We start from the raw sequence: 26,175 nt of genomic DNA, 5'->3' as shown, positions 1-26,175 counted from the left end.
TTTTTTGCAAGGCATTTTCCCACAATATAATGCATTTCTGCATGTTATTTTTTAATAACATATGCATTTTTATACACATTACTTGGCTGGATAACTGCATTGCAAAATACAGAGATGTACAAATTTCAAAGGGCAGCTGTGCTTTGTTTTTCCATATGGTTTTGGAAAGTCCAAATTAGGTAGATTCACCTTTGAATATGAATCCAATCAAAATTCTCTCCCTATAAATGTGAAATCAATTAATTTTCTTCTCCCATCTCCACATGGTCATTGAATTGCTGAAGTTGAAACAGAGTTAACATCACTGTAGCAGCATGAAGAAAGTTGCTCTACAGAAATAATACCTTGTACAAAGCCAGAAGACAGAGTAAAGAATTTGCTGCCACTTTTTCTCACAACAAATGTTATCAACGCTACACTGATTTTTTCTCATTCATATTCAGTTCCTTAGCAAGTGTCTCAAATTAGCCCTCGCACCTGAGATAGCAGATTTTTATCAGCTTGCAAAAATGTCAGTGATGACAGAAAATGGATGAAAATTGATTTGCTTTATCAAATACTGATTTACTTTATTTCTCTAATGCAGAGTTTGCTGTTTAATGTAGCTAGGACTTTGTGGAGATTCCAGGTAATAATAATAACAACAACAACAACAACAACAACAACAACAACAACAACAACAACAACAATGCAAGACTGAGTGGATGGATAGAGAGATACAGCTGAAAAGGTGTGCAAAGAATCTGCTCCTGTATACATGCTGGAGAGCCTGGTTTGCAGACCACAGCTCCCCAAGAGAGTATACATCCTTCAGACATAATCCCCCCTCCCTAAAAAATTAGGGCATTTATCAGGTCTAGGGGCCTGTACCAAGGCAACCATGACTACCTGCTAACCATTGTTCACCATTCAAAGGCAGCAGATTCCTTCACTAAGAAAAAATCCCCATTAAGCACAACTAAACAATTCATAAGCACCAGCATTAGCCATAGTTAAGACTAATGGTGATTTCCCATAAACCAGAACTTGAAAACTGTAGCTAGAAGTGGATATCCGATCTTGCATCAGCCCTCAGTAAACAATGAACATAAGAATGATATACTGTGCTTATATCAGCATGGAAGCTACATCTTGATGGCACAATTACATGCCACAAAGGCACATGTGTGACTGAGCCTACCTACTCTGCCGTCCCCCATGGTCTGATTGTACTGGGTAGCTACATGAGACAGAGCCTTCTTAGGGGCAGCACCAAGATTGTGGAACTTTCACCTGGCTTCATCATTTGTTGTTGTTTAGTTGTTTAGTTGTGTCCGACTCTTCGTGACCCCATGGATCAGAGCACGCCAGGCACTCCTGTCTTCCACTGCCTCCCGCAGTTTGGTCAAACTCATGCTGGTAGCTTCGAGAACACTGTCCAACCATCTTGTCCTCTGTCGTCCCCTTCTCCTTGTGCCCTCCATCTTTCCCAACATCAGGGTCTTTTCCAGGGAGTCTTCTCTTCTCATGAGGTGGCCAAAGTCTCAGCTTCAGGATCTGTCCTTCCAGTGAGCACTCAGGGCTGATTTCCTTAAGAATGGAGAGGTTTGTTCTTCTTGCAGCCCACGGGACTCTCAAGAGTCTCCTCCAACACCATAATTCAAAAGCATCAATTATTCGGCGATCAACCTTCTTTATGGTCCAGCTTTCACTTCCATGCATCACTACTGGGAAAACCATAGCTTTTACTATACGGACCTTTGTTGGCAAGGTGATGTCTCTACTTTTTAAGATGCTGTCTAGGTTTGTCATTGCTTTTCTCCCAAGAAGCAGGCGTCTTTTAATTTCGTGGCTGCTGTCACGAAATTCGTCATTACTAGTGTTCAACTGGCACATTAAGACCTCACAGAACACTTGGGACTGGAGGAACCAATTTCTGCTTCATGTCCTTATTCAACTTCTTGTTTTATAGATGGGTGGTCACAGGGTGAAAAGGGGGAAGACTGGGAGGAGGGGCTGAAGAGGTAACACGGATTTGTGAGAAGGGAGAATCTGTGGCAGAGAGAAGCCCAGAAGCTGGAGCGTGGGGTGAGGGGTGAGGGAGGCCCAGAGGCAGAGATGAGTCAGGCCGATGAAGTAGCAAGGATGTCTTCCCCTCATGCTGCAACGAACTCCCCTTGTCTCACAGGACCAGGTGAGGCATGAAGCAGGGCACGCCAAGGCAGGCACGCCAGCATAGTCAGATTGCTTGTGAAAAACCCTGGAGAAGAGGAGCCTTAGGCAGCTGTGGCAAGGCGGGAACCTTGAGTCTCTACAACTGCATCATAGAGACAAGACCTACCAAGGAAGAGTTGCTGGTACTCCTGAGCAGACTTTGTTTCCTTCACTTTGTGTGATTTATTGCTGGCTGGCTGGCTGGCTCTTTGACAGGTCACATTTGGGCCCCAGACCTGAAGTCCGCCATTCCTCAGTGCAGTGGCAATAATAATAATAATTAATAATAATAATAATAATAATAATAATAATAATAATAATAATAATTTATTTATTTATACCCTGCCCATCTGGCTGAGTTTCCCCATCCACTCTGGGCGGCTTCCAATCAAGTGTTAAAAACAATACAGCATTAAATATTAAAAACTTCCCTAAACAGAGCTGCCTTCTTTTAAAGAGAAGAAAGCTGCTATGGGTGGCTAGAATGTCATCCTCTAACCAGGGAAGCCAGGATTACCGTACTTTTCCGTGTATAAGACGCCCCCCCCCATGTAAAAGACGCCCCCTATTTTGGGGGACTAAATTTAAAGAAAATGAGGGGAGATGGCCCAAAGTTGTTGAGCTTTCTTTCGGGGGAATTGCACATACACCACCACCCCAGCAAGGCCTCTGCTGGGGGTTGGCAAAGTGGGCAGCTACTCCCGCACGCCACTGCGGAGGGAAGCTCCCAAGAGTGTAGGCCACCAACCAGCTGGCTGGTGGCTTCCCCCCCACGCCACTGCAGGAAATGCTCCCTAGAGTGCGCGCCTCCTGCAGCTGCATGGGGGGGGTTGCGCACCTCAGCTGGTGGTGTGCAGCTTCCCCCCCCCCACGCCACTATCCGTGTATAGGACAACCCCACTTTTTCAACATGATTTTTGAGTCAAAAAACCTTGTCTAATACATGGAAAAATACGGTAAAATCCATCCTCAAATCATGAAGTGATGACCTTGGGCCAGTCTCCATCTCTCACAGAACAGGTGTAAGGGTAAAATTGGAGGAGAGAACCTTTAACAATGCAATGAAAGCAAAATAAATAAGAAACAAATGCTTCCCTACAAGCAGGACTCTTTGTGTGGGTCTTTCCCAAGCAAGCTGCTTCGCAACCGAAGAGATGGTAGAAATCAGATGGGAACAAGGCACTCAAGTCACCTCTGCCCACCTTGCCATGTTATTCATACACACAGCCTTGCATTGTGGGAATCACACCAATCAGAATTGGCTCTGACATTGCTAGGAGGATGTCTGATGTCTGATGAGGGTCTGAGCTGAATTGAAACAGGTTACAGTTTCACTAAAAGGGCTGCCCATCTGGAGTTTTACTGAGTTATCTAAGCTGGTTTATATTCCTTAGTGTAAATCTCTGTGAAGTCAAGGCTTTAACATACAAAGACCGGTATTATGAAGACTGAAGATAGGAATGTAGCCTATAAAAGACCGTACCTTGGGGCACTCAAATTAAATTAAACAATGATCTTCTTTCTGCGCAGAATACCTGTGTGACTAGTAGTGTAATACAAATCTCTCCTTTATCCAAAACTCAATGTTATGAGAGAGCCTTAGGCCTGTACTGCTGCTATTATATATAAAAATAAAAAGTTGAGGAAGCTTATGTGGAAAAGGATTGTGGTTTTTTTTTAACTGCTTGGTATGCAAAACTTATTAGCTGCAAAAAAAGGGGGGAAACAGATGGGCATTTGCATTTGCAAAATCAACAAATGCAAAGCACCCCAAAATGGCTTTACTTAATCAGGTTAAAGGATCTTAATGTTTGGGGTTGAACAACAAACAAACAACACTATAATAATTACAGCATAATTTATGCCTTGCCATATTGAAAATATATCTCGCTTTGGTTATCTCTCTCTTTCTCTCTTTTTACTAATGACTGTTTATTGTAATCATAATTTTAAATTTGTAACATAGTTTCAGTCCAGGGAAATAAGTGGATGACCCTGAGGGCCAGGAGAGATTTACTGTAGCACAGAAATCTGCTAATTTGGCTTCCAGTACCCCTATTACTTTAGCTTCCTGTACCAAAATGCATTTAGCTTATGGATGCTGTTATATTCTGCTAATCAGTTCAGAAGCAACTGGCAGCAGCAGAACCACTGTGGATTAGGCTACATGATTCTCAGAGAAGGAATCAGATGCTCAGCCCTTGTTTCCTCTCTCCCCTCCTATATCATCTTCATCTATTTAATGTAGTGCATATTATTAGTAGCATTAGTATTATTCCACTGCCAGAGACCATAAAATGGTCTCATGGTGACTTACAGAGAAAATCTAAAACAAGGACAAGAAAAACAGTTACAGTACAATTTAAGCACATAAACCAAATAAATGTGATCCCATATTCATCCCCCCTAAAAAACAATTGTTCACTAACTCCACACTCTACCAGTGATTCCCATTCCCCCTCCCCACTCTGGGCCAGCCACATTTTCAGAATAAAAAGTTGCTCGCCCCACACATTTTTTATTGCTAAGAAATTTGTGGGGAAAAACAACTCCCACCAGTGCTTGATTTAGAACATAGAACACAAATACAGTGGTACCTTGGGTTAAGTACTTAATTCGTTCCAGAGGTCTGTTTTTAACCTGAAACTGTTCTTAACCTGAAGCACCATTTTAGCTATTGGGGCCTCCTGCTGACGCCACCCCGCCGGAGCATGATTTCTGTTCTCATCCTGAAGCAAAGTTCTTAACCCAAGGTACTATTTCTGGGTTAGCAGAGTCTGTAACCTGAAGAGTATGTAACCTGAGGTACCACTGTACATTATAATATGATCATAGGACATCGAGAAAGTGTAAAACAATGCAGCTATGTAAGAACATGGATCATTCCCAAAATATAATTACAAATGAGCCTTTTACATATGTACCTTAAGAATGTAAACAAACTCAGTGAGAGATGTGAGCTTGCTTTTGCTGGGTAATCTCATTTCTATTAGGTCTAATGTGAGACAAACTAACTCTCATCTCATCAACACAAAGAAGCCTTTGTCTTTTCTGATCTTTCATATTTGCGAGAGCTGAAGATCCCCGTTTATAACAATATGTCGTGGAGATACTGTTTCTGGTTGTGTATATGTGTACACTTCATAGACTCATGTGTAAACCAATTGACAGAGTATAATCAAATGATGCCTGTTGTCTTTGTCCATGGAGTTTTCTTGGCAGGGATACTGGAGTGGCTTGCCGGTTCCTCCTCCAGGTGGATCACGTTTGGTCAAAACTCTCCATTATGACCTGTTCATCTTGGGTGCCCTGCCACCTCATGAGAAGAGAAGACTCCCTGGAAAAGACCCTGATGTTGGGAAAGATGGAGGGCACAAGGAGAAGGGGATGACAGAGGACGAGATGGTTGGATAGTGTTCTCGAAGCTACCAGAGTGAGTTTGACCAAACTGCGGGAGGCAGCGGAAGACAGGAGTGCCTGGTGTGCTCTGGTCCATGGGGTCACAAAGAGTCGGACACGACTAAATGACTAAACAACAACAATCAAATGATGCAACCAGGCCTATATCCCGAGGATAAAACTCCAGAGCATCCATTGTAAGACCATTGCTTTTTAACATACAACTTGCATCTAAGGAAACATCCCACCCCGGCCCCCATTAGCCTCCAACAAATGCCCCACAGAATTATGCTATGCAGTTCTGGAAATAATGTTGACCTGACTGAAAAACATTCCATAGTTACTAGTTTTTGGAGGTTAACTGCATACTGAGTGTTTGAAAAATGTATTAATGTTTTATGGTGTTAACAACAGGTGCGTTTCAGATTTATTGCACCTGTTCTTGAAAAGTTAAGCTGTTTTTTCAGTTAACATGTCTTGTGTGGATGACTCTGGGAAAAGGAAGTGTTGCTAGCTCTCGTCTCAAACAGTAAAACCAAGAAATGGGGCCAGTGTGGATTTAAAAAGATATCTAATCAGAACTTTTTAGAAATTTATCAGCACAAGGTTTGAAAGACATGCCTCTTCAAACAACTCTGCAGCCACTCCACACCAGGAGAAGCTGAGAACCAAGTATGGAAAGTCAAGTAATATACAGGGATGCAGGCCCTCCCAAACTCTTGAAAATAAGAGAACAACATAACTCTAATTGACCCCCCCCAAAGACATAGTTCTCTTAAACTACAGATAAGATGGAATAATAATAATAATAATAATAATAATAATAATAATAATAATAATAGGTCTTGATTTAACCACTTCACACTATCAACAGGAGCTCACATGACTGAAATTTAGGCTGCACCATGTAGTTTCCAAGAAACTGGAAATAATAGTTCCACTTTACTCTGCACTGCTCAAATGGGGAACAGTGTCCAGTTCTTGACACCATAATTTTGGGAGGACATAGAAAATTGGAACGGGTTCAGAGAATGGTAATGAATATTATCAGGAGTATGGAAAAGAAGTCCTACTAAAAAGTTGAAGGAAATAGGTTTATTAACCTCCAGAAGAGAAGACTGAGGAAAAGAGTTGAGAGAAGTAGAGAAGGGGACAAAGACCTGTTCTCTGCTGTCTCAGAGGGCAGCACTGGGTTCGACAACAGTTCGACAACATCCAGGATTTTAACTGGGGCGGCTGCACCAGCTACCAATTTGTTTTGGGGCTCAATTCAAAGTGCTAGTTTCAACTTATACAGCCTTATGTGGCTCAGGATCTCAGTACCTCAAGGCCTGCCTCTCCCCACTGGTCCCTGTGATCATCATCTGAGGCCCTTCTTCATGTGTGCCCTCTATGGGAGATTTGGAGAAGGGCCTTTCCAGTGGTGGCCCCTTACTTGTAGAATGCTCTCCCTAGGAAGGCATGGCTAGCACCATCTTTATCTATTTTCAGGTGCCACAAAGACTTTTCTCTTTACACAGGTTTTGGCCTTTTAATTTGAAGAGTCACACTGTGGATTCTTTCGGTGGGGTAGGATCAGTAAGTCCTGAATTGTTTTATATCCTTATTGTTTTATTGTTTTATATCCTTAACTGTGTTCTTAGATTAACTGTGTTCCTTAGATTTTTATCCTTAACTGTGTTCTTAGATTTTTATTCTTAGATTTTTATTTTATCTATGAACTGTGTTCTTAGATTTTTATTGGGTATTCTTAACTGGTTTCAATGTACGTCACTTGGGGTGCCTATGTGAGAAAAGCACCTAACCGATATAAGAAATAAACCATGCAAAATACAAGAGCATCATCAAGAGCATCAGCCAAATTCATGAAGAATAAACTCCAAAAATGGTTATTAGTCATAGCAATAATAATAATAATAATAATAAATTTTATTTATATCCCGCCCTCCCCAGCCGAAGCCGGGCTCAGGGCGGCTAACAACATTAAAACAGTGTGACATTATAAAACATTATAAAAATGAATTAAAATCAAAATTGATGGCAACCATAAACTAAAACTTTGTAAAGATTGCCAGAGGAGGGGGTCAGGCTGCGCCCTGACCAAATGCCAGGTGGAACAGCTCTGTCTTGCAGGCCCTGCGGAAAGATGTCAAGTCCTGCAGGGCCCTTGTCTCTTGTGACAGAGCGTTCCACCAGGTTGGAGCCGCAGCCGAAAAAGCCCTGGCTCTAGTTGAGGCCAGCCTAACCTCTCTGAGGCCTGGGACCCTCAAGGTGTTTTTATTTGAAGATCGTAAGTTCCTCTGTGGGGCATACCAGGAGAGGCGGTCCCGTAGGTACGAGGGCCCTAGGCCGTATAGGGCTTTGAAGATTAAAACCAGCACCTTAAACCTGATCCTGTACTCCACCGGGAGCCAGTGCAGCTGGTATAGCACCGGATGAATGTGATCTCTAAGCGAGGACCCCGTAAGGAGTCTCGCTGCGGCATTCTGCACCCGCTGGAGTTTCTGGGTCAGTCTCAAGGGCAGCCCCACGTAGAGCGAGTTACAATAATCCAGTCTGGAGGTGACCGTCGCGTGGATCACAGTGGCTAGGTCAGGGCGAGAGAGGTAAGGAGCCAACTGCTTAGTTTGGCGGAGATGAAAAAATGCCGCCTTTGTTGTAGCTGCAATCTGCGCCTCCATGGAGAGGGAGGTATCGAAGATTACACCCAAACTCTTAACGGACGGTGCTGGCACTAATTGCACCCCCGCAAGAGATGGGAGTTGCCCCCTCAGTCCCATGTCGTCCCGTCCCAGCCAGAGGACCTCTGTCTTCGAAGGATTTAACTTCAGCCGGCTCCCATGTAACCATCCAGCCACAGCCTCCAAGCATCTGATCAGTGTGTCTGGGGCCGAGTCCGGGTGGCCGTCCATCAACAAATAGAGTTGGGTGTCATCAGCATACTGATGGCAGCCCAGCCCAAAACTCCGGACAAGCTGGGCGAGGGGGCGCATAAAGATGTTAAAAAGCATCGGGGAGAGTATTGCACCCTGAGGCACACCACACACCAAGGAGTGGCGGGATGACAATTCCCCCCCAAGCGCCACCCTCTGTCCCCGACCAGAGAGAAACGAGCGCAGCCATTGAAGGACTGTGCCCTGGATCCCCACGTCGGCAAGGCGGTGGTCCAGGAGTTCGTGATCGACCATGTCGAAGGCTGCTGACAGGTCTAGAAGAATCAGCAGCCCCGACCCGCCTCGATCCAGCTGCCTGCGGAGATCATCTGTTAGGGTGACCAGAGCCGTCTCGGTCCCATGACCAGCGCGGAAGCCGGACTGGAATGGATCCAGAGCTGATGTTTCATCCAGAAACCTACCAAGCTGTTCAGCAACCGCTCTTTCAATCACCTTACCCAGGAATGGAAGATTCGAAACCGGGCGGTAATTGGATAGATCTAAGGGATCTAATGATGTTTTCTTTAAGAGCGGGCGCACCACTGCCTCCTTCAGTTCCCCTGGGAATGTCCCGGTGCCAAGGGACAGATTGATGATATCCCCCAGGGGGGCCCGCACCTCTTCTGGACACGCTCTAATCAGCCAGGACGGGCACGGGTCGAGAGGACAGGTGGTGGGCTTTCCAGCTCGGAGGAATCTGTCTACATCAGCTGGGGATATCCAGTCAAAGTGGTCCAATACTGAACCCGAGGACAGTCGAGGGGCCTCCAGTTCCTTTATTGTATCCAAATTGGCAGGGAGGTCATGGCGGAGCAACAAGACCTTCTCCGCAAAAAAGCTCGCAAATGCCTCACAGCTGTGTGTCAAATTGTTATTTAAATTTGGCTGTCCTTCGAGGGACGTTAAAGACCGAATTATACTAAATAATTGTGCCGGGCGAGAGCTAGCGGATGCAATGGAGGCCGAGAAGTAGGACTTTTTAGCGGCCTTCACTGCCATCTCATAGGTTTTCATAAAAACCCTATAAGATGTTCTTGAGGCTCCGTCACGGGCACCCCGCCATACTCGCTCTAGCCGTCTGAGGTCCCGCTTCATTTTCCGGAGCTCCTCGGTAAACCAGGGAGCCCGGTTTCTGCGGGGTCGCAGAGGGCGCTTAGGTGCGATCTCATTGATGGCTGCCAGGAGCTGGGTATTCCAGGCCTCAACAAGCTCAGTCAATGAGTCGCCAGGGGGAGAAAGGTCCCGCAAGGCTTGACGGAATCTATCAGGGTCCATCAGCCTCTGCAGGCGAGCCCAAATTGGCTCACCACCCAAGCAGGGTGGGGGTGGAACGTCAATCCTGGCTTTCAGAGCATAGTGATCAGACCATGGCACCTTCATCGAAGGAAACATGATCACATCTATACCGACGCCAAAGATCAAATCCAGCGTGTGGCCTGCTTGATGTGTGGGGCCCGAAACAAACTGGGAGAGCCCTAGTGTCGCCATGGAAGACACCAGGTCCAGAGCCTGTGAGGAGGGAGTGGCATCAGCATGGATGCAAGTGGGGCCCTGTGACAAAATGTTGTGGCGAGGTGTGTTTCCTGCTCAGGATTATTCCATTCCATTCCCTTTCACTCTTGGATATCCCATCCCCAACAATCAGTCTGCATTCAACGGCCACTGACCATGCTCAGTCCTAACTGGGTTGTTTGGGTTTCCCCCCACTCTTTAGGGCAGGCACCCCCAAACTCGGCCCTCCAGCTGTTTTGGGACTACAACTCCCCTCATCCCTAGCTAACAGGACCAGTGGTCAGGGGTGATGGGAATTGTAGTCCCAAAACAGCTGGAGGACCAAGTTTGGGGATGCCTGCTTTAAAAATAAATAAATAAATATATTTTGAAAACCTTGGATTTTCCCAAGACTATGGAAAGTTCTTTCTTGTGTGAATGTGTGCTGATTTGGATACAGCACTCTAAACATCAGAAACAGGAGAAGTGATAGCTAGTATAGAATCTTCATCTTCAGAATCATAGTATCATAGTAGATACTATGTAGTAGAATCATAGTAGAGCTGGGAGGGACATCTAGTCCAATCCCCTGCAGTGCAGGAATCTTTTGCCCAACGTGGGGCTAGAACCCACAAATAGCATGCCAGTGCATATCTGTTTGGGGGGGGGGTCTGGGGAAATAGCAGGAGATGGATACGGCATGCACTGCTGGTAGGCTCTGATGGCTACTGCAGGAAATGGGAGTCTGGACTAGATGGGACTTCTTGTGGTTTGGCAGGGCTGTGTTCTTAGAAGCTGGACCTAACAATTGCTTTGAAAATTGTTAATCTGCCTCTGTTGGTAGCTTAATTGCTGTTGTTAATACTGCTACTACCACATTTATTTATCTCCAGCTCTTCCACTGGAAGTACCTAGGGCAACCCATAAAACCTCGTCATATAATCAATAGAACTGCCAGAACAGCTTACAATTTCTAAAAGCAGCTAACAAATTAACATATAACACAACAACCTAAAAACAAACACATAATGGATATTAATATTAGTATCAAAGCTCCCATCTCTTGTTAGTAGTACAGGATCAGGCATGTGATCAGTACTCTGTTGTTTGTTTCCACCAAACTGCAAGCAATGCCAAAAAAAGGGAAAAAAGCAAAAGGCTTCGTTTTCAATTATTGCAGATCAATGCTTTCTAAGTGCCTTTCCACTATCCGAGTTCCACCTCTTAGATTATTCTTTGCCTTGTTCATGATGATACACCAAGAACATAATCGCTTCCCACTCCTCCTGTGGGATGTCCAAAATTACCTTCAGAAAATTGAATCTGCCTTAATCCTACCCGAAATTTCACAGTACCTAATTACAGAATTGCAATCAATCATTAAAGCAAAAGAGACACCATTTGTGAATTTCACAGCTAATCTTATTGCAGACTCATGTCCTAGCAAGGGGCTTTTTAGTCTATGTGCTTGTCCCATTTCAAACTTAATTAAAGCTAACAATTTGCTTAAAGCCTGTCAAATTAAGGGGGGAAATTTCCCAGGGTAGGAAGAAAAATAACTCTTGGCTTAGGGTTCTGCAGAATGTATTTCCTTACTTCTCAGAAAACTTGACAGTAAAAACTCAGATGCCATCATCTACCATTGACAGCTGTCAGAAGAGACAGAAAAGGGGAGCTTCTAATGCCACAGTAATCATTTCCATAGTTAAGTGTACAGTCACTTGTACAAGGCTGCTCCTGGAGACACCCAGAATTCACTTCTATTGTTTGGTTAGCTTATTTCCCCTTTTATACCCTGTGCCTTCCGCTTTTGCAAATGCACAAGGGTTCCTGAAGAGGTCACCTTTCGTACATTAGAACACATGAATGGCAGAACACACCAGTCTACCATATAGGGCTTCTCTAGATAACCTATGTATTCAACACCCATCCCAACTTGCTTGCACTAAGCTTACATGGGGGTTAGATTACTTCATTCTGATTTGTTTACAGAGTGCTAAAGGATGCGGGTGGCGCTGTGGTCTAAACCACAGAGCCTAGGGCTTGCCAATCAGAAGGTCGGCGGTTCGAATCCCCACAATGGAGTGAGCTCCCATTGCTCAGTCCCTGCTCCTGCCAACCTAGCAGTTCAAAAGCACATCAAAGTACAAGTAGATAAATAGGTACCACTCTGGCAGGAAGGTAAACGGTGTTTCTGTGCACTGCTCTGGTTCGCCAGAAGCGGCTTAGTCATGCTGGCCCCATGACCTGGAAAAACTGTCTGCGGACAAACGTCGACTCCCTCAGGCAGTAAAGTGAGATGAGCGCCGCAACCTCAGAGTCATCAGCGACTGGACCTAATGGTCAGGGGTCCCTTTACCTTTACCTAAAGGATTCATATTCTTCCTGCATTCTTCCTAATTTATTTGTAGGGTCTTCTCATTGGTAATCCATCCATCCATCCATCCATCCATCCATCCATCCATCCATCCATGTCTTCTCTTTGGCAATCCATCCACCCACCCCATACTTTTCAGTGCATGTCCCCACCACTTTCCTAATCACGAAAGTCATTAGGAAAAAAAGTGGATCTATTTCATTTGGGCAGCAGTTTGTTTCAATCCCTTTTATTGCTCCAGTGCCTCCTGCAAAGGGGTGCCTGTGTGGAGACACCCATAGTTCATAAGCGCATTTCTGACAGTGACCAAGCATGTGAACCAGGGTAGTAGGGATGTGCCCAAATGGCTGCCCCCAATTTGCCTGTGTTTTCATAGATGGCTGAACTGGGGTTATCTGTTCAGTTCTGTTTTAGGAATCAAAATCCAACCCTCAAAATGGTCCTTGAAATTGCTTCAGGACAAAGGGAATGCTTGCAATTCTAGAGTAAGGGGGAAGAACCTTCAGTGTGCCCTCCCCTTTCCTCTTAGGCCTTTTTCTTTCAAAAACTTGCTAAAGCTGCTGTCACGCTGGAAAATATAAATGGTAGAAGTAGCAGAGCCCACTGCTACTACCACAGTGCCAAATCTGCTGGATTGTGTATAGTATTCAGCTAAGTTTACTCAGAATAGACACACTGAAATTAATGGACCACAGTCTTGTAGCTGTGAATTCCAAAAGTTACCTGTGGGCTGAAAAAAACAAAAACAAAAAAACATCCTTTCAACTCTATAAGTCTCTGATTCTGTGACACAGTTGCCTGTGTAATAATAATAATAATAATAATAATAATAATAATAATAATAATAATAATATCCCGCCCATCTGGCTGGGTTTCCCCAGTCACTCTGGGCAGCTTCCAACAAAAGATTAAAAATATATTAAAACATCAGTCCTAAACAGGGCTGCCTTCAGATGTCTTCTAAACATCAGATAGTTGTTCTTCTCTTTGACATCTGGTGGGAGGGTGTTCCACAGGGAGGGCACCACTACCGAGGAGGCCTGGTTCCCTGCCTGGTTCCCTGTAACCTCACTTCTCGCAGTGAGGAAACCGCCAGAAGGCCTTTGGAACCGGATCTCAGTGTCCAGGTTGAATGATGGGGGTGGAGACACTCATTCAGGTATACATGACCGAGACCATTTAGGGCTTTAAAGGTCAGCACCAACACTTTGAATTGTGCTCAGAAACATACTGGGAGCCAATGTAGGTCTTTTCAATGAGTGGGAATTGGTGTGTGTGCTGCTCCCAGCTCGGTTAAGGCATGCCAACAACTGGTCTGCAGTTAGGCTAGAGACTTCTTAGCCTGAGTGGGGAAGCAACACTTTAAAAAAAAAAAAAAAGAGGCTTTATTGTTTTTCATTCCTTTTCTGACAACCTATTCCAGTTTAAAAGCACAAGCTTCATTCCCAATGTGAAATGCAAGGGCTTTTGGCTGCACTTAAGTAAAGCTGTAAGCAGAGTGTCATGACTTGCACAGGTGTTCTGCAGATCACTCACTCCAAGTTCCACTCGGCGGCGCCTTAATGGAGACAGATTCTCCCTTTTTCCAATCATACTGACTGTTCCTGGACAGAATCAAGTTACTCTGAATTAGGTCTGGGCTTTCTGTCATGGCTGAACTGAGACGTCACAGCTCGAATCATTGCCTGAGCTATGAGAAATAGTGGCAGCTAGCTGAGAAAAGACTTGAGCGCTCGGCTGTGACCAAGTGGGTGTTCCCAAACCTCTCTTCACAATTGGGAGCTTCGTAAACCATTTTTCGTCAGAGAACTCCAGCTTAAAATCCAGTGTAGTAGCATGAAGCATAGGTACTGGATAGCATGAACAGAGTAAACGAGGCTCTTTTTGAAAATGAAAACAAAAACAATCACTTATTCACACTCTTCTTTTTTGTTATATATCTGGAAACTCAAAGTATGGTGTGGGCAATTACAGTAGGTCGGTCACAATGCCTTTAAAAAAAAAAAAAAAGCAAGCTTTCAATTGGCCCTATTTTCTGGCGAGTACTGTATTTTTCTGTGTATAAGACTAGGCTACTTTCTTGAAATATTGTGCTAAAAACTTGGGGTCGTCTTATACACGGACAGTGGAGAGGTGGGGCAGGCGATTGGTGGCTGCTGTGGCGTTTTTGCTGGTGATTGGTAGGTGCTGCAAGGTCCACTGGCTATTGGCTGCTGAGGCTATTGGTGCTTCCATTTGGCGAGCGTGCAGCTGATTGTTTGCTTTGCTGATGTGCATGTGATTGGCTATTACATGCCAGCGGGTGAGCGATTTTTGACACTCCCCCCCAAAAACTCAACAACTCTGGGCAATCTCCCCCCATTTTCTTTATTTGGAGTCCCAAAAAAGAGGGGGCATCTTATACACTGAAAAGTACAGTACTTATGTGCTACTTAATGTTTTAGGTAGGGTTGCCATATTTCAAATAGTTAAAAATCTGGACAGAAAAGTTGTTGCACTACATTTTTGAGCTCTTTTTATGGAAAATCGGCAAAAATGACACTGCCAACATGGGTTGCCACACTTCCAGATTTTCCCGTTTTCCCAATTTTCGCCCACACTGCTGCCATCTGCAGTATTCCGCATATGTCTGGGAAATTCCGGACATATGGCAACCCTGTTTTAAGGTGACCTGGGGAGCTATGACTGAAAGGAAGATAGGCTGGAAATAGCACAGACTTTTGAGGGGGCAAGGAAGGAGGGTAGTAAGAAGCAAGGGTCACCACCTATGACTCTTCTCATTTTTGTTACTGAGGACAATATCCCACCCATCTTCTTTGACACGGTACTCAGAATTGATCTGGCATGGGTATACACTTCACCATGCCAATGCCATTCACTCACTCACTCACTCACTCACTCATTCATTCAGTCTTTCTCTAAAGCACTTTCTGAAAGTTGGCTGGCCTCCTGTGAACTATAACTACCACAATGCATTAGTTTAGGATACGCCTGAACTCAGCTTGTCTGCCAGACACACCTGCAAATTAAACTCCAATGTCCAGAATAACCACACATGAGTTGCAGCACAAAACAGGGTTGCATTCAACTACGTGTTACTCAGAGCAAAACCCACTGAAATTAATGAATCTTAGACAGCAATGCATGTTGACTTCAATAGGTCTACTCTGAGTAGAACTAGCACTGAATACCACCCATAGAAATTTTGCCTTGAGTTGTGAATGGTGATGGGAAAGTTGCCAGGTCCAAGTAGGGATGGACCAATGTGTCAATTTCAATTTCTCTCAGTTTCTCATTTGTCCAGTCTTAAGTCTGGTTCTCCAAATTTCCACATCAATTTAGGATTTATTTATTTTTATTTTTGTAAAAGTCCTCATGAAAATTGAACAGCATTTAATTGCATTTCCCCTGATACACTAGTTTGCATGCAATTTTATCTAATATACACTTTTTAAAAAGCAATTCTCCCTAATATAATGCATCTTTGTAAGTTAATTTGACCAATATATATATATATATATATATATATATATATATACACACTTCTCTGCACAATTTGTCCCAGTTTATGTATTTTGCACACATTATGAAAATTGCAAAATTGGGAGAAGCACGAATTTTGAAGGATGGCTGTGCTTCTGTACTTCAATTATTTCTGGAGGTGCAAATTAAATAGGCTCACCTTCAGATGCAAACTAAATTGAATTATTCTTTCATCTCTAGTGGCAACTACAGTCCTGTCTTTAAAGGTTTTTGAGAGAACTTTGCAACAACTCCCTTTTCCAGCTCAAATGAAGGCTTCCCTGCCTTCAGTTTAGCTCAAAGTCTGAATTTATCAAAATGCTTCCTTTAATGACCATGTTACATGAAATAAAATATTCCGTAATGATGAAATAACACAGGCTACTGTAACAAGACACAAGGCATGGCATACAAGAGTGCTCTTAAAAACCATGGCATACCAGTTAAAACTGGAGCAAGAGCCATTTACACTATTGATTTCTCTGTGACATTAAGGGTCCAAATTCAATCATTATTCTCTTTGGTTGTCAAAGGTTAATAACAGCTGAATTTTGGACCGAAGATTCAACACAAACATTGCCAGGTAAAAACAGTAAATTGTTTCCATCTGAAGCAAAGTCAATACACGACTCTTTTCTTCTTTTTCTTTTAAGTGACAGCTTTTTTGTGAAGGCCTGGGGAGAAGAGTAAGAGAAGGAAATCCCTTCCTCCTTTCAAGCCCACTGATTCTTCACTAACCAGTTCCTCCACTAACCTACTCATCTTCAGTCAATTCTGCCAAATATTTGATCACTCTCCCACAGAAAAGGTCCGTTCTCTCTACTTTCCATATAGAAAATAGTTTCATGGGGAAAGAAAGTGGCTTTCATATTGCTCCTCAAATTCAGTTCCCCAGAATTTCCATTTAAAATGTGTTAGGTAGAAGTAGGGTTGAGCAAATGTGTCAATTTTAGTTTCTCTCAGATTCTCATTTTTCCAGTCTCAGGTCGATTCCTCCACATTTCCATGATGGTTTTCTTTTCTTTTCTTTTCTTTTCTTTTCTTTTCTTTTCTGAAGGCCTCATGGAAATTCATCAGCGTTTTATTTTGAATGTCTCTTAATATATACATTTGAATGCAATTTTGCCTAATATACGTCTTTGTGAAAAGCAATCTGCTATTACACAAGGCATTTTTTGTATGCTATTTCCATGAGCGTATGTATCTTTGCACACACTTACCCCTATTCTTGAACATGTTACTTGGCTGAGGACCCCATTACAAAATTTGGATAAGTGCACATTTCAACTGATGCCTGTATTTTAGTTCACACATTGCTTTTATATGTGTTGGAAGCCTCCCAGAGTGGCTGGTGCAGCACAGCCAGATAAACAACAATAATTAATTAAAATGTGAACTTAATTGAACTTCTCCTCTATCTCTAGGTAGACAGATGCTTGCTATCTCCTCAGTTCCCAACATTTCAGAGCAGCATTTCCTGGGTCTCAGTCCCTGCAGTGGCAATTCCAACCATCCCTCCTCACATCGAATAGTTCGCATAAAGGGTGAGGTCAGGGTCAGGGATCTGGGGAAAGACAGTGGGTAGAATTGACTGAAGTGAGTGTGAGAGCACAACAACTTTGGGTCGCAGAACCAAAACTTACTTCCTTCTCCTTCCCTCATGCATCCTCCATATCGACTCTGGATGGTTGGGGAAGGAGCCCCCAGAGCAAATTGTTAGAGTGCAAGGACAGAAAGGAGAGGGGATGTTTTCTTGTGTGAGTGGAAGTCATTCCACTCATGCAGTGACTTCGAAGGATACAACCCACTGACAGACTGAGAACGATTGTGGTTGCTCTAAGGTCCAATTCAAAGTGGAACCAAAGAAGCAGATGTATAAAGTCCAGTTTCATCCTTCCCTGCCACATCACTCATCACTAAATATCGTGAAGATCGAATTAAAAATGTTCCACGCAAGGATCTTATTTATGCCACTGAAAAACGCAAAAGAATTAGCTGTAGAGTGCCCTTTTAAACTGATAGCCAATGGGGAAAAAATAGACTTTCCTGACTCTTACAGGGCAAAACATTTTATCCTGACCATTTCTATAGGAGTAAAATAGTATTTCTTCTATCACTGTACAAAAAGGTGGTAGGTGGTATGATTAAACAATATTTCAACTCTTTAGTTCATGCAGAGGTTACCTGCCAGAGGGCATAAAGGTTTGATTAGGTTTATGTCGGACATGAGAAATTTCAAAGGAAAACCATACACCTTTTCTAATATATGAGTGTTGCACCTACAAATGACTTCTTTTCATGTGGCCAGGTATGGCAAGCATTTAGTCCCTTTCTGATTACTAACAGGAAGAAAAGAATAGGAATCACGGGAAAAGAATAATAACAGTCTTTCATACAATCAAGGGGGTGCATTAAAGAGCATAAAGATTATGTACTGGCTAGATCTTTCATTTTTATTTGGTTTTGGAGCAGAATAGATTGTTGATAGTATTTGATCTCAGCCCTGATCAAAACTAAAATGGAAAATGATTTTAAAGCCTTGAAACTGCTCTGTTTGGTAATTTCAACAGTCCATCTAGCCAAGCTCACTGTATCTAAGAGCACCTCCTCCTGCGTTTAAGGAACCTACGAGGTGTAACAAATTCCTTTAGAGCAGTGATGGCCAAACTTAATTTGGCCCTCCAGCTGTTTTGGGACTACAGTTCCCATCATCCCTGACCACTGGTCCTGTTAGCTAGGAATGATGGGAGTTGTAGTCCAAAAACTGCTGGAGGGCCAAGTTTGGACATCACTACTTTAGAGAAAGGGACACATTCAGGCAAGTTAATGGCATCAATTCAATGTCTGTGTACTAAAGAAGATAGCGAGCCTATGGACTCCAACTCCCATGAGCACCAGCTAACACAGTCAATGGTCAGGAATGATGGGAGCTTGTAGCCCAAGTACAGATTCCAACAGGACCACAGATCCCCCATTGCTGTACAGTGGTGCCTCGGGTTAAGTACTTAATTCGTTCCGGAGATCCGTTCTTAACCTGAAACTGTTCTTAACCTGAAGCACCACTTTAGCTAATGAGGCCTCCCGCTGCTGCTGCGCTGCCAGAGCATGATTTCTGTTCTCATCCTGAAGCAAAGTTCTTAACCTGAGGTACTATTTCTGGGTTAGCGGAGTCTGTAACCTGAAGCGTAGGTAACCCGAGGTACCACTGTACTGTAATCTTGTGCTGGGGCTACACTGACGTTGGTGCATGTGAGAAGATAGTAACACAATAAGAGTCCTCCTGGATCATAACAAACATTGATCTACTTCCAAGTCGGTCTGTCGTCTCCCTTCTCCTTATGGTCACTCCTCAGTATCCAGGAATTCCCTGACTTCTGCACCTTTCTCAGCTCTGTAACAACCATTTTGGGGTGTTCCAACCAGGAACTGTACACAACGTCCCAAGGGTGCTTACATCATGGATTTTACACTGGCATTATGCTATTAGCAGTTTTCATTTCTTTCTTTTCAATTTCTAAGAACCCTTAACACGGAATTCATCGTTTTTCACAGCTTCTGCAAACTAGGCTGGTTTTCATGAAGCTATCTACCATGGCTGAAAGACCTATTTACTGGTCAGTTATGGCAAATTCAGACATGCATGGGAGTATATAGTGTGGTGTAATGGAAAATGTTGGACATTGACCAGAGAGAATTGGGGACAAAGGAACATAGGAAGTAGGCTTTATATTAAGTCAAACCATTTATACATCTAACTCAGTATTGTCTATATCAGTGATGGCCAAACTTGGCCATCCAGCTGTTTTGGGACTACAACTCCCATCATCCCTAGCTAGCAGGACCAGTGGTCAGGGATGATAGGAATTGTAGTCCCAAAACAGCTGGAGGGCCTAGTTTGGCCAACAATGGTCTACACTGACTGACAGTGGCTTGCTGGGGTTTCAGACATCTATCTTTCTGAGATCTACATTGAGATTTTAAAGATTGGAGATGAAACCTTTTGCATGCAAAGTATATGCACTATCTCTGAATTACAAGCCTTCCTTTAACAGGTTCAAATCCCTGCTGAGGCACAAAGGAAACTGGGCGATCATCTCTGACCTAATTTTTATGAGGGGGAAGGGGAATGTGCTATGTGCACCACCCAAAACGTCTGGAGGGCGTGATAAAAATGGAATAAACAAATAAATATAAATCACTAAACTGAAGGTAATAATTTAACCATATTATTAAATTAAACAAATTAATACATTGAAGAAACAAATATAAATAATTGAATCTCTACGGGGGGGGGGGTCATTGGTTTGTTTTTCTTTTCCTTTTGTTTTATTCATGTTGTCAATTTGTATTTTATATGTTGTGAAGTGCCCTGTGATTTTTGGATGAACATCAGCATAAAAATTAAATAAATAGTACAAGAAGTTATTAATAAGGTTACCTTATTAAATGTTATGGTCCGCTTTAAAAACACTCACTGTTTCTGGATTCTGCAGTGATATTGGGCAAAAAAGCTTCACAATGGTTTGTACTTTCAAAGTCTGCCTTAAGGCTGAATGACAGTAAATGCAGCAGATATGTTTGTTCCAGATACCCTGAGGTTAGCTATGGTGAATGCAGGCTTGAAACTGTGACCGGTTTTGTGTACAGGGATGGAAAGGCCTGTCCATTTCTGACCTGTGTCAGGTTCAAGAGAGGAGATTACAAGAAAGCAAATTCTCACTGAACATCAGGAAATCTTTATTGTTATTTCTTGGAATCTGACTTAAGAACAAGGAATGCAGAGGAGGAGGGGTGGATTTTTTAAAAAATGTAGGAATAAAACATATTTGGAAAGCAGCCAGCAGCAAAAGGAAGACATGGAACTAAATGAGTTATTGGTATATTCCAGTAACAGTAGTAATTTTGTCCTTGCTAGAAAGCAACAGCAGGAGAGAAGATTAAAAAAAAAGCAACAGGGAGAAATGGAAAACAGATACCCAGAAGGCAAAGGGAAAGAATAGCAGTTAAAGCACACAGAACTCAATAAAGAAATAGGGGGAAATTATATATGACCTAGTAAAATACGATAAACAAATAAGTAAAAAAAAATGCTAACGAGAAATGGCAACAAATCTGAAAGAAAAGTAAAAGGTAAAGGGCTGAGTTGTGCTTGGTTCAATCTTGTTGCTTGTCAATCCAACTTGAATTAACCAATGATTGCAGGATGGGTGAACAGTTTCAATCAATCAAGAAAAAATATATCAATTAATCAATCAAAACATTTGATGTTTGAGCCAGAGGTCATAATGAGATCAAGTAGACAAAAAGCTTAACTCAACTGTGTGCAGACACGGTTCAAAATATAATAGAAGGAATTGTCACAAAGTGTTGCAATTTAATCTGCGATGCAAATACATCTTTATAAGCCTCATGCACTGCAAACAAAAATTGATAACTGCTTCTGTAAGATTCAGAGGGGTCTCATGTCCCTCTGAAATGTATTCCCCAGATCTGCTAGCGGAATTTTCCAAGTGAGATACTAGAGTAGGGCCTATTACTAAATGACTGGGCCCGAGACAAAGGTCACTGAAACATCACAGGTATTTAGCCTTGCCTTGCGGCTGTGATGCTTAAAGTCAGCTGGTCAATTTTATTTTTAACCCTTGACCTCATCTAGCCATAACAAATTCTTTCGAGGAACCATCAATCTTCAGTCCTTGCTAGGTTGTAATTATAGTTCCATCCAACATGGGATAAAGTGAGAGTCTGGATTTCTCCCATAGGGGGAACATTATTTCATTGGAAGGTACTGATATTTTCCCCAAGAATGAAAATTAGGGTCGTATATAGAGCATTAGTATATATACCTTAGTGCCACACTAGTGAATCAAACTATACACCGCACTATTCCTGAGACACTGAAAAGCAAAGCTGTGTGCAGTGCTCACAGAGAAGAAAAAGAAAGTCTGCAAGAAATCCAGTTTTATATGTGTGTCTGTGTTGCATATGGTGCATTTGAGTTCTTGTATAATGCACAAGTGGGAATGGGTGAAAATCGAGAAGCAGCAGTTTGGATTAATTTTGTCATGCAAATTTTGTCATAAGATTCGAAGCTCATTCGTTGTTGGAGGCAGATAAGCATTTGACCTTCAAACAAACTTCTAATTTTGCAGCGTATTGGGGGGGGGCGTAGTGGGAGGGGGAGAAAAGGGACACAGATGGCCAGATGGATACTTTCTGATATAGGATGGAATGGCACACACACGCTATTTCCCCCCCACACACACACACACTCAAGGTTTTGTGTTTCTAGTCAAGGTAAATCCTGAAGGGGTTTTTCATCAAGATAGAAATATAAGCTTTCCCCCCTCCCCCACCCATTTCTTTCTTTTGCATAAGCCGTTTCCAACCTGTGCCAGCAGGAATAATGTATGCAAGTACTGGAAGCCTCTTGAATGTGTAGTCAGTGGGGAACAGCCTGGGCTACATGCGTTTTTACATATCTTCGAGCTACAGCGGAATCAAAGAGCCAACTGCTGAATTTCAGCGCCCAAGGCTATCCTGTGGATTTATAAGACCCCTTGAAGGAATCAGATCCATAAGCCAATAATATGCCAACATTATTATTATAAAAACATATATGTATATAACAGTAGTGGGTTTTGCTTCCCATATAAAGTGGATTTTTTTTAAAATTTTAATATTTTATACTCTTCTATTATCTTTTAAACAAGTTACTCATTTAAAAGTTATTTCACTGGCTCGGAGCATCGCATTATGGAAATCGAGTCGGTGTTAACTTACAATTTTCATCCCGAAGAATGCTGTGCACCCCAAAACACTTCCTGATTGTTTTTATTTGAATTCATAAAGCGGCACATCCCATAGGCTTGGAACAACTTGCATTTCAGCTCCTCTTCCTTGGTATAAACCCACTTGTCACTATATTCCTTTCCAACCTTCCCTTTTCCTGGCCCTTCCTTAAACAAGCAGGCATCTCCTTCTGAGGGGATGAATACTGTGACATTTCAGACAGATAGGTGCAGGGATTTTTGTGTGGAAGGAGAGTCTTCGAAGTTTTTAAGGGAGGGAAGAGATGCACACATACACATCATCGGGGGGTAAGCATACAACACAGAAGTAGCCCTAGCAAGTAATCTGCAAAATTTCAGGAGGGTCGGTGCAGGGGCTTTTGTGCAACTTTAGCTTCTAAAGTTGTGTGTGGGAGATGGCTACTTTGTTTTCTGCTCAGTTGATTTCAGCTGGTAAGTCCCTTCTACATGTCTTCCAAAAGCACTGCGACTGGATGTGAAAAAGAGAGCTATGGTAAGATTATCTTCTGATTTGAAGCTATAGCTATCCATCACAAAATAAAAGCTCCTCCTCTCGCTCCCTCCTGTCACATGGAGAGCTTCTGGAAATACAACAATGAAAGCTTCTAAAGATTTCCCCTAAATAATTGTTGTCCCTTTTCCAGGACTGAGGCCCGAGCAGGTTACGTTATGTAAGGTTTTAACTGGTGTTTTCCTGTGTGGGAAGGTGGTGGCAATACTGATTTCTGTCATTGTATTTTTATGGTTGTAAGGTACATTTGAAAAGCTTTGCCTGGAAAAGCATCACAGAAATAATTTAAAACAACAGCAACAACCACCAGTCTGTTCTCTTAGACCTCTGAACTGTTGACGTGGTCCAGAGGCTTCAGAAGGGGCCTGATTCATGCCCCTTGGGACACAATGTCACCTCAGAAGACCCCCAGATTTTTTCCCAGAGCTGTCCAATTTGACTATCGGTTCAAAACAGAATGCACACCCCTAAATAATACAGGTTAATCTGAAAGAGTCCCTAAAGTGACTGACATGTTTGGCCATTTATAAACGATCTCCTTTACTAATATGAACATGTTCATGGAGAGCTCACACAATACATCATCATACTTTGTGAGTTTTTGTCCCCTAAAATGACATGGTGGCAGTGCACCATGCCACTGGAAAGTTGTCAGCAATACAGTCCAATACAGTCCAAACAATACAAAGTAAGAGGAGCGAGGCAACCTGTAAGTCACTGCCATTATTAATCAAATAAACAGATTTGATACAGGGCAGATACAGTCAAACGTTGGATCCCAAATGCCAAATGTCCAATGCGGCTTCCACTTGAGTGCAGAAAGCTCCTGCAACCAATCGGAAGCTGTGCCTCGGTTCTTGAACATTTCAGAAGCCAAACGAGCTTCCAGAATGGATTACGTTTGACAACCGAGGTTTGACTGTAATTAATTCAATGTAAAGGATCCATGAAACAGTCAAGTCTCAGAAGGATACCAATAAGGAGTCAGACCAGTTGGGCTTCCCGGATGAATTTGGGTGCTACAATTGAAAAGGCCCTGTCCTGCGTCCCCCATCAATTGAATTCTCAGCGGCCAAGGAATGTGGAGCAAGGCCTCAGGCACTGATAGTAGTGGACTGGTGTGTCTACCTTGGAGTTTACAAGTGCAGGATTGGACCACCAGGCATTCAGTTAACAGAATGACAAACCCACCAGTTCAGAAGGAGCCTCGTGTTGTCTCCTCGCCCAGCTTCTAATAGCCATAAAATGCCACGGCTGTAGCTAACCTTCTGTAAAATGCCTCTGAGCTCAAAATCGCTTGTACTGCATTTCCCCAGAGATGCTGGTCAACATTAAGAATGTATAAAGTACAATTCTCTTGGAGCATTTTGGAAACTATTTGTTATGATATTGCTTCCTGTCAAGCGCATAATGCAATTTTGTCTTCCATAAAAATAAACGCGCTGTGTGTGTGTGTGAGAGAGAGAGAGAGTGTGAGTGTGAAATCTCAGGCTCTTGTCATTTCCCACATTTCTGTCACTAAATATTTAAACAAGGGGAGGCCAGAGAATCCCAAGCTAGCAATCGGCTTCATGTAGTTTACCCCCCTAAGGTTAGACTGCGAATGAAATGGTGCTGCATCATAGAGGAGACTTAAAAGAGATAGCCATTAAAAGCCCTACCTGCCCACAGGCTAGGCCCATGCCTCTCTCTCCCATGCCATGCGGACAGGATAAATTTAACTCCAGGGCATCCGCTCCAGAAGCCTGTATGACACACAAGAAAGAAAATATCAAATATTAACTGCCAAAATGGTACACCACTTCAGTGAAGGTAATTTCCCAAATGACAACCTGATGTGTAGATCTGTAACTCATGCCACATGTAATATCCCCACCCCCCACAACCCATCAATATTTACTTTTGGTTTATGACTAATTCAGTGCAAAATGTAATTTGAAGAAATAAAACACAACAAACTTTTAAAGCGGTTACATTGCAAAACAAACTATAATCTGACACAGAGAACTTTCGTTAACCTCTCTTTCCCCCTTCCAAAAATAACTCTGGAATCGTGGCAGTTCTACTAATTATACTGAATAATCGTATGAGTAATATGCTGAATAATGATAGAAGTCCGGACTGTATCACTTCATAATGCAGGTGAAAGGCTAGAGGTGTATGAAATGGTTGAACATCTCTCCCAAGTAAAATATATAGGGAACAGATGCAACAGAGAATAGTCTGTATTAAAGCCTTCTCTCTGATAGACTTGTATTCTACATGGCCAGAATTTCTCACAATGGGTATTTTGTTAATTGTTTCAGATAACAGCTTATTGCTGGCGGTCTCCAAACACGGATAAATCCACTACATTTGTTTGATGTTGGTTTGCTTGTAAAATAGAAACAATCTTAGAGGATGTTATTAATTCTGGAAACGCATTAAGGTTCTGCAGAAAATGGACTTATTGGAGGATATAAACATACACGATACATATACGGTACATAGACTGATACAGAAACTGTTACATAAAATCCAAGCTGGGAGGGGGCTGTGTATAAAGACTTTACATGCTAAAATCTAACCAAATGCAATTTGAGCTTTTCCACTGCAAGCCACCTCTTTGGGCTTAAATTGCCCCAGTCTTCCCTTGGGGGTCCATTCCTCACACTTTATTATCAGGACCACAGAGTTCCCAATCCTGGAAATATGCAGATGAGTTGCACAGTGCAGCGAAGTATGAGCAAAACAACATGTCAAGAAGGTTTGCGGATCAGACAGCAGTGTGAAAGAGGGATCGCTAATCATGGCTTGTATATGCACTCCTCCATGGATCAGCTGCACCATTAGGTAGAGTGGGGCAGCCACCTCATGCAGCAGGTGCTAGGGAGTAGAAAGTGGGGCAAGGTGTTTGAAGGCAGATCTGTGAGTGCCAAGTGGCCTGGTCTGTGCATC

General features: G+C 42.8%; 1 protein-coding gene across 5 annotated transcripts in view; it reads right to left on the bottom strand.

Annotated features, from left to right (window-relative positions):
* Positions 1-26,175, bottom strand: part of DPYD (dihydropyrimidine dehydrogenase) — a 538,621-nt gene that overhangs the window by 128,744 nt on the left and 383,702 nt on the right. For 4 of the 5 annotated variants that reach the window (XM_079981197.1, XM_079981195.1, XM_079981196.1 and 1 more), the window contains one exon: positions 24,900-24,983. In XM_079981197.1, the coding sequence (XP_079837323.1) occupies positions 24,900-24,983 (84 nt within the window). Of the gene's footprint in view, positions 1-22,698; positions 23,191-24,899; positions 24,984-26,175 lie in introns of those variants that run through there. The other variant, XM_079981199.1, reaches the window with a different exon arrangement.

The sequence above is a fragment of the Podarcis cretensis genome (assembly GCF_951804945.1).
Source record: "Podarcis cretensis genome assembly, chromosome: 6".
NCBI classification, from domain to species: Eukaryota; Metazoa; Chordata; class Lepidosauria; order Squamata; family Lacertidae; genus Podarcis; species Podarcis cretensis.
The sequence above is the reverse complement of the archived record's forward strand: the minus strand, read 5'-3'. Positions and strand labels throughout refer to the sequence as shown.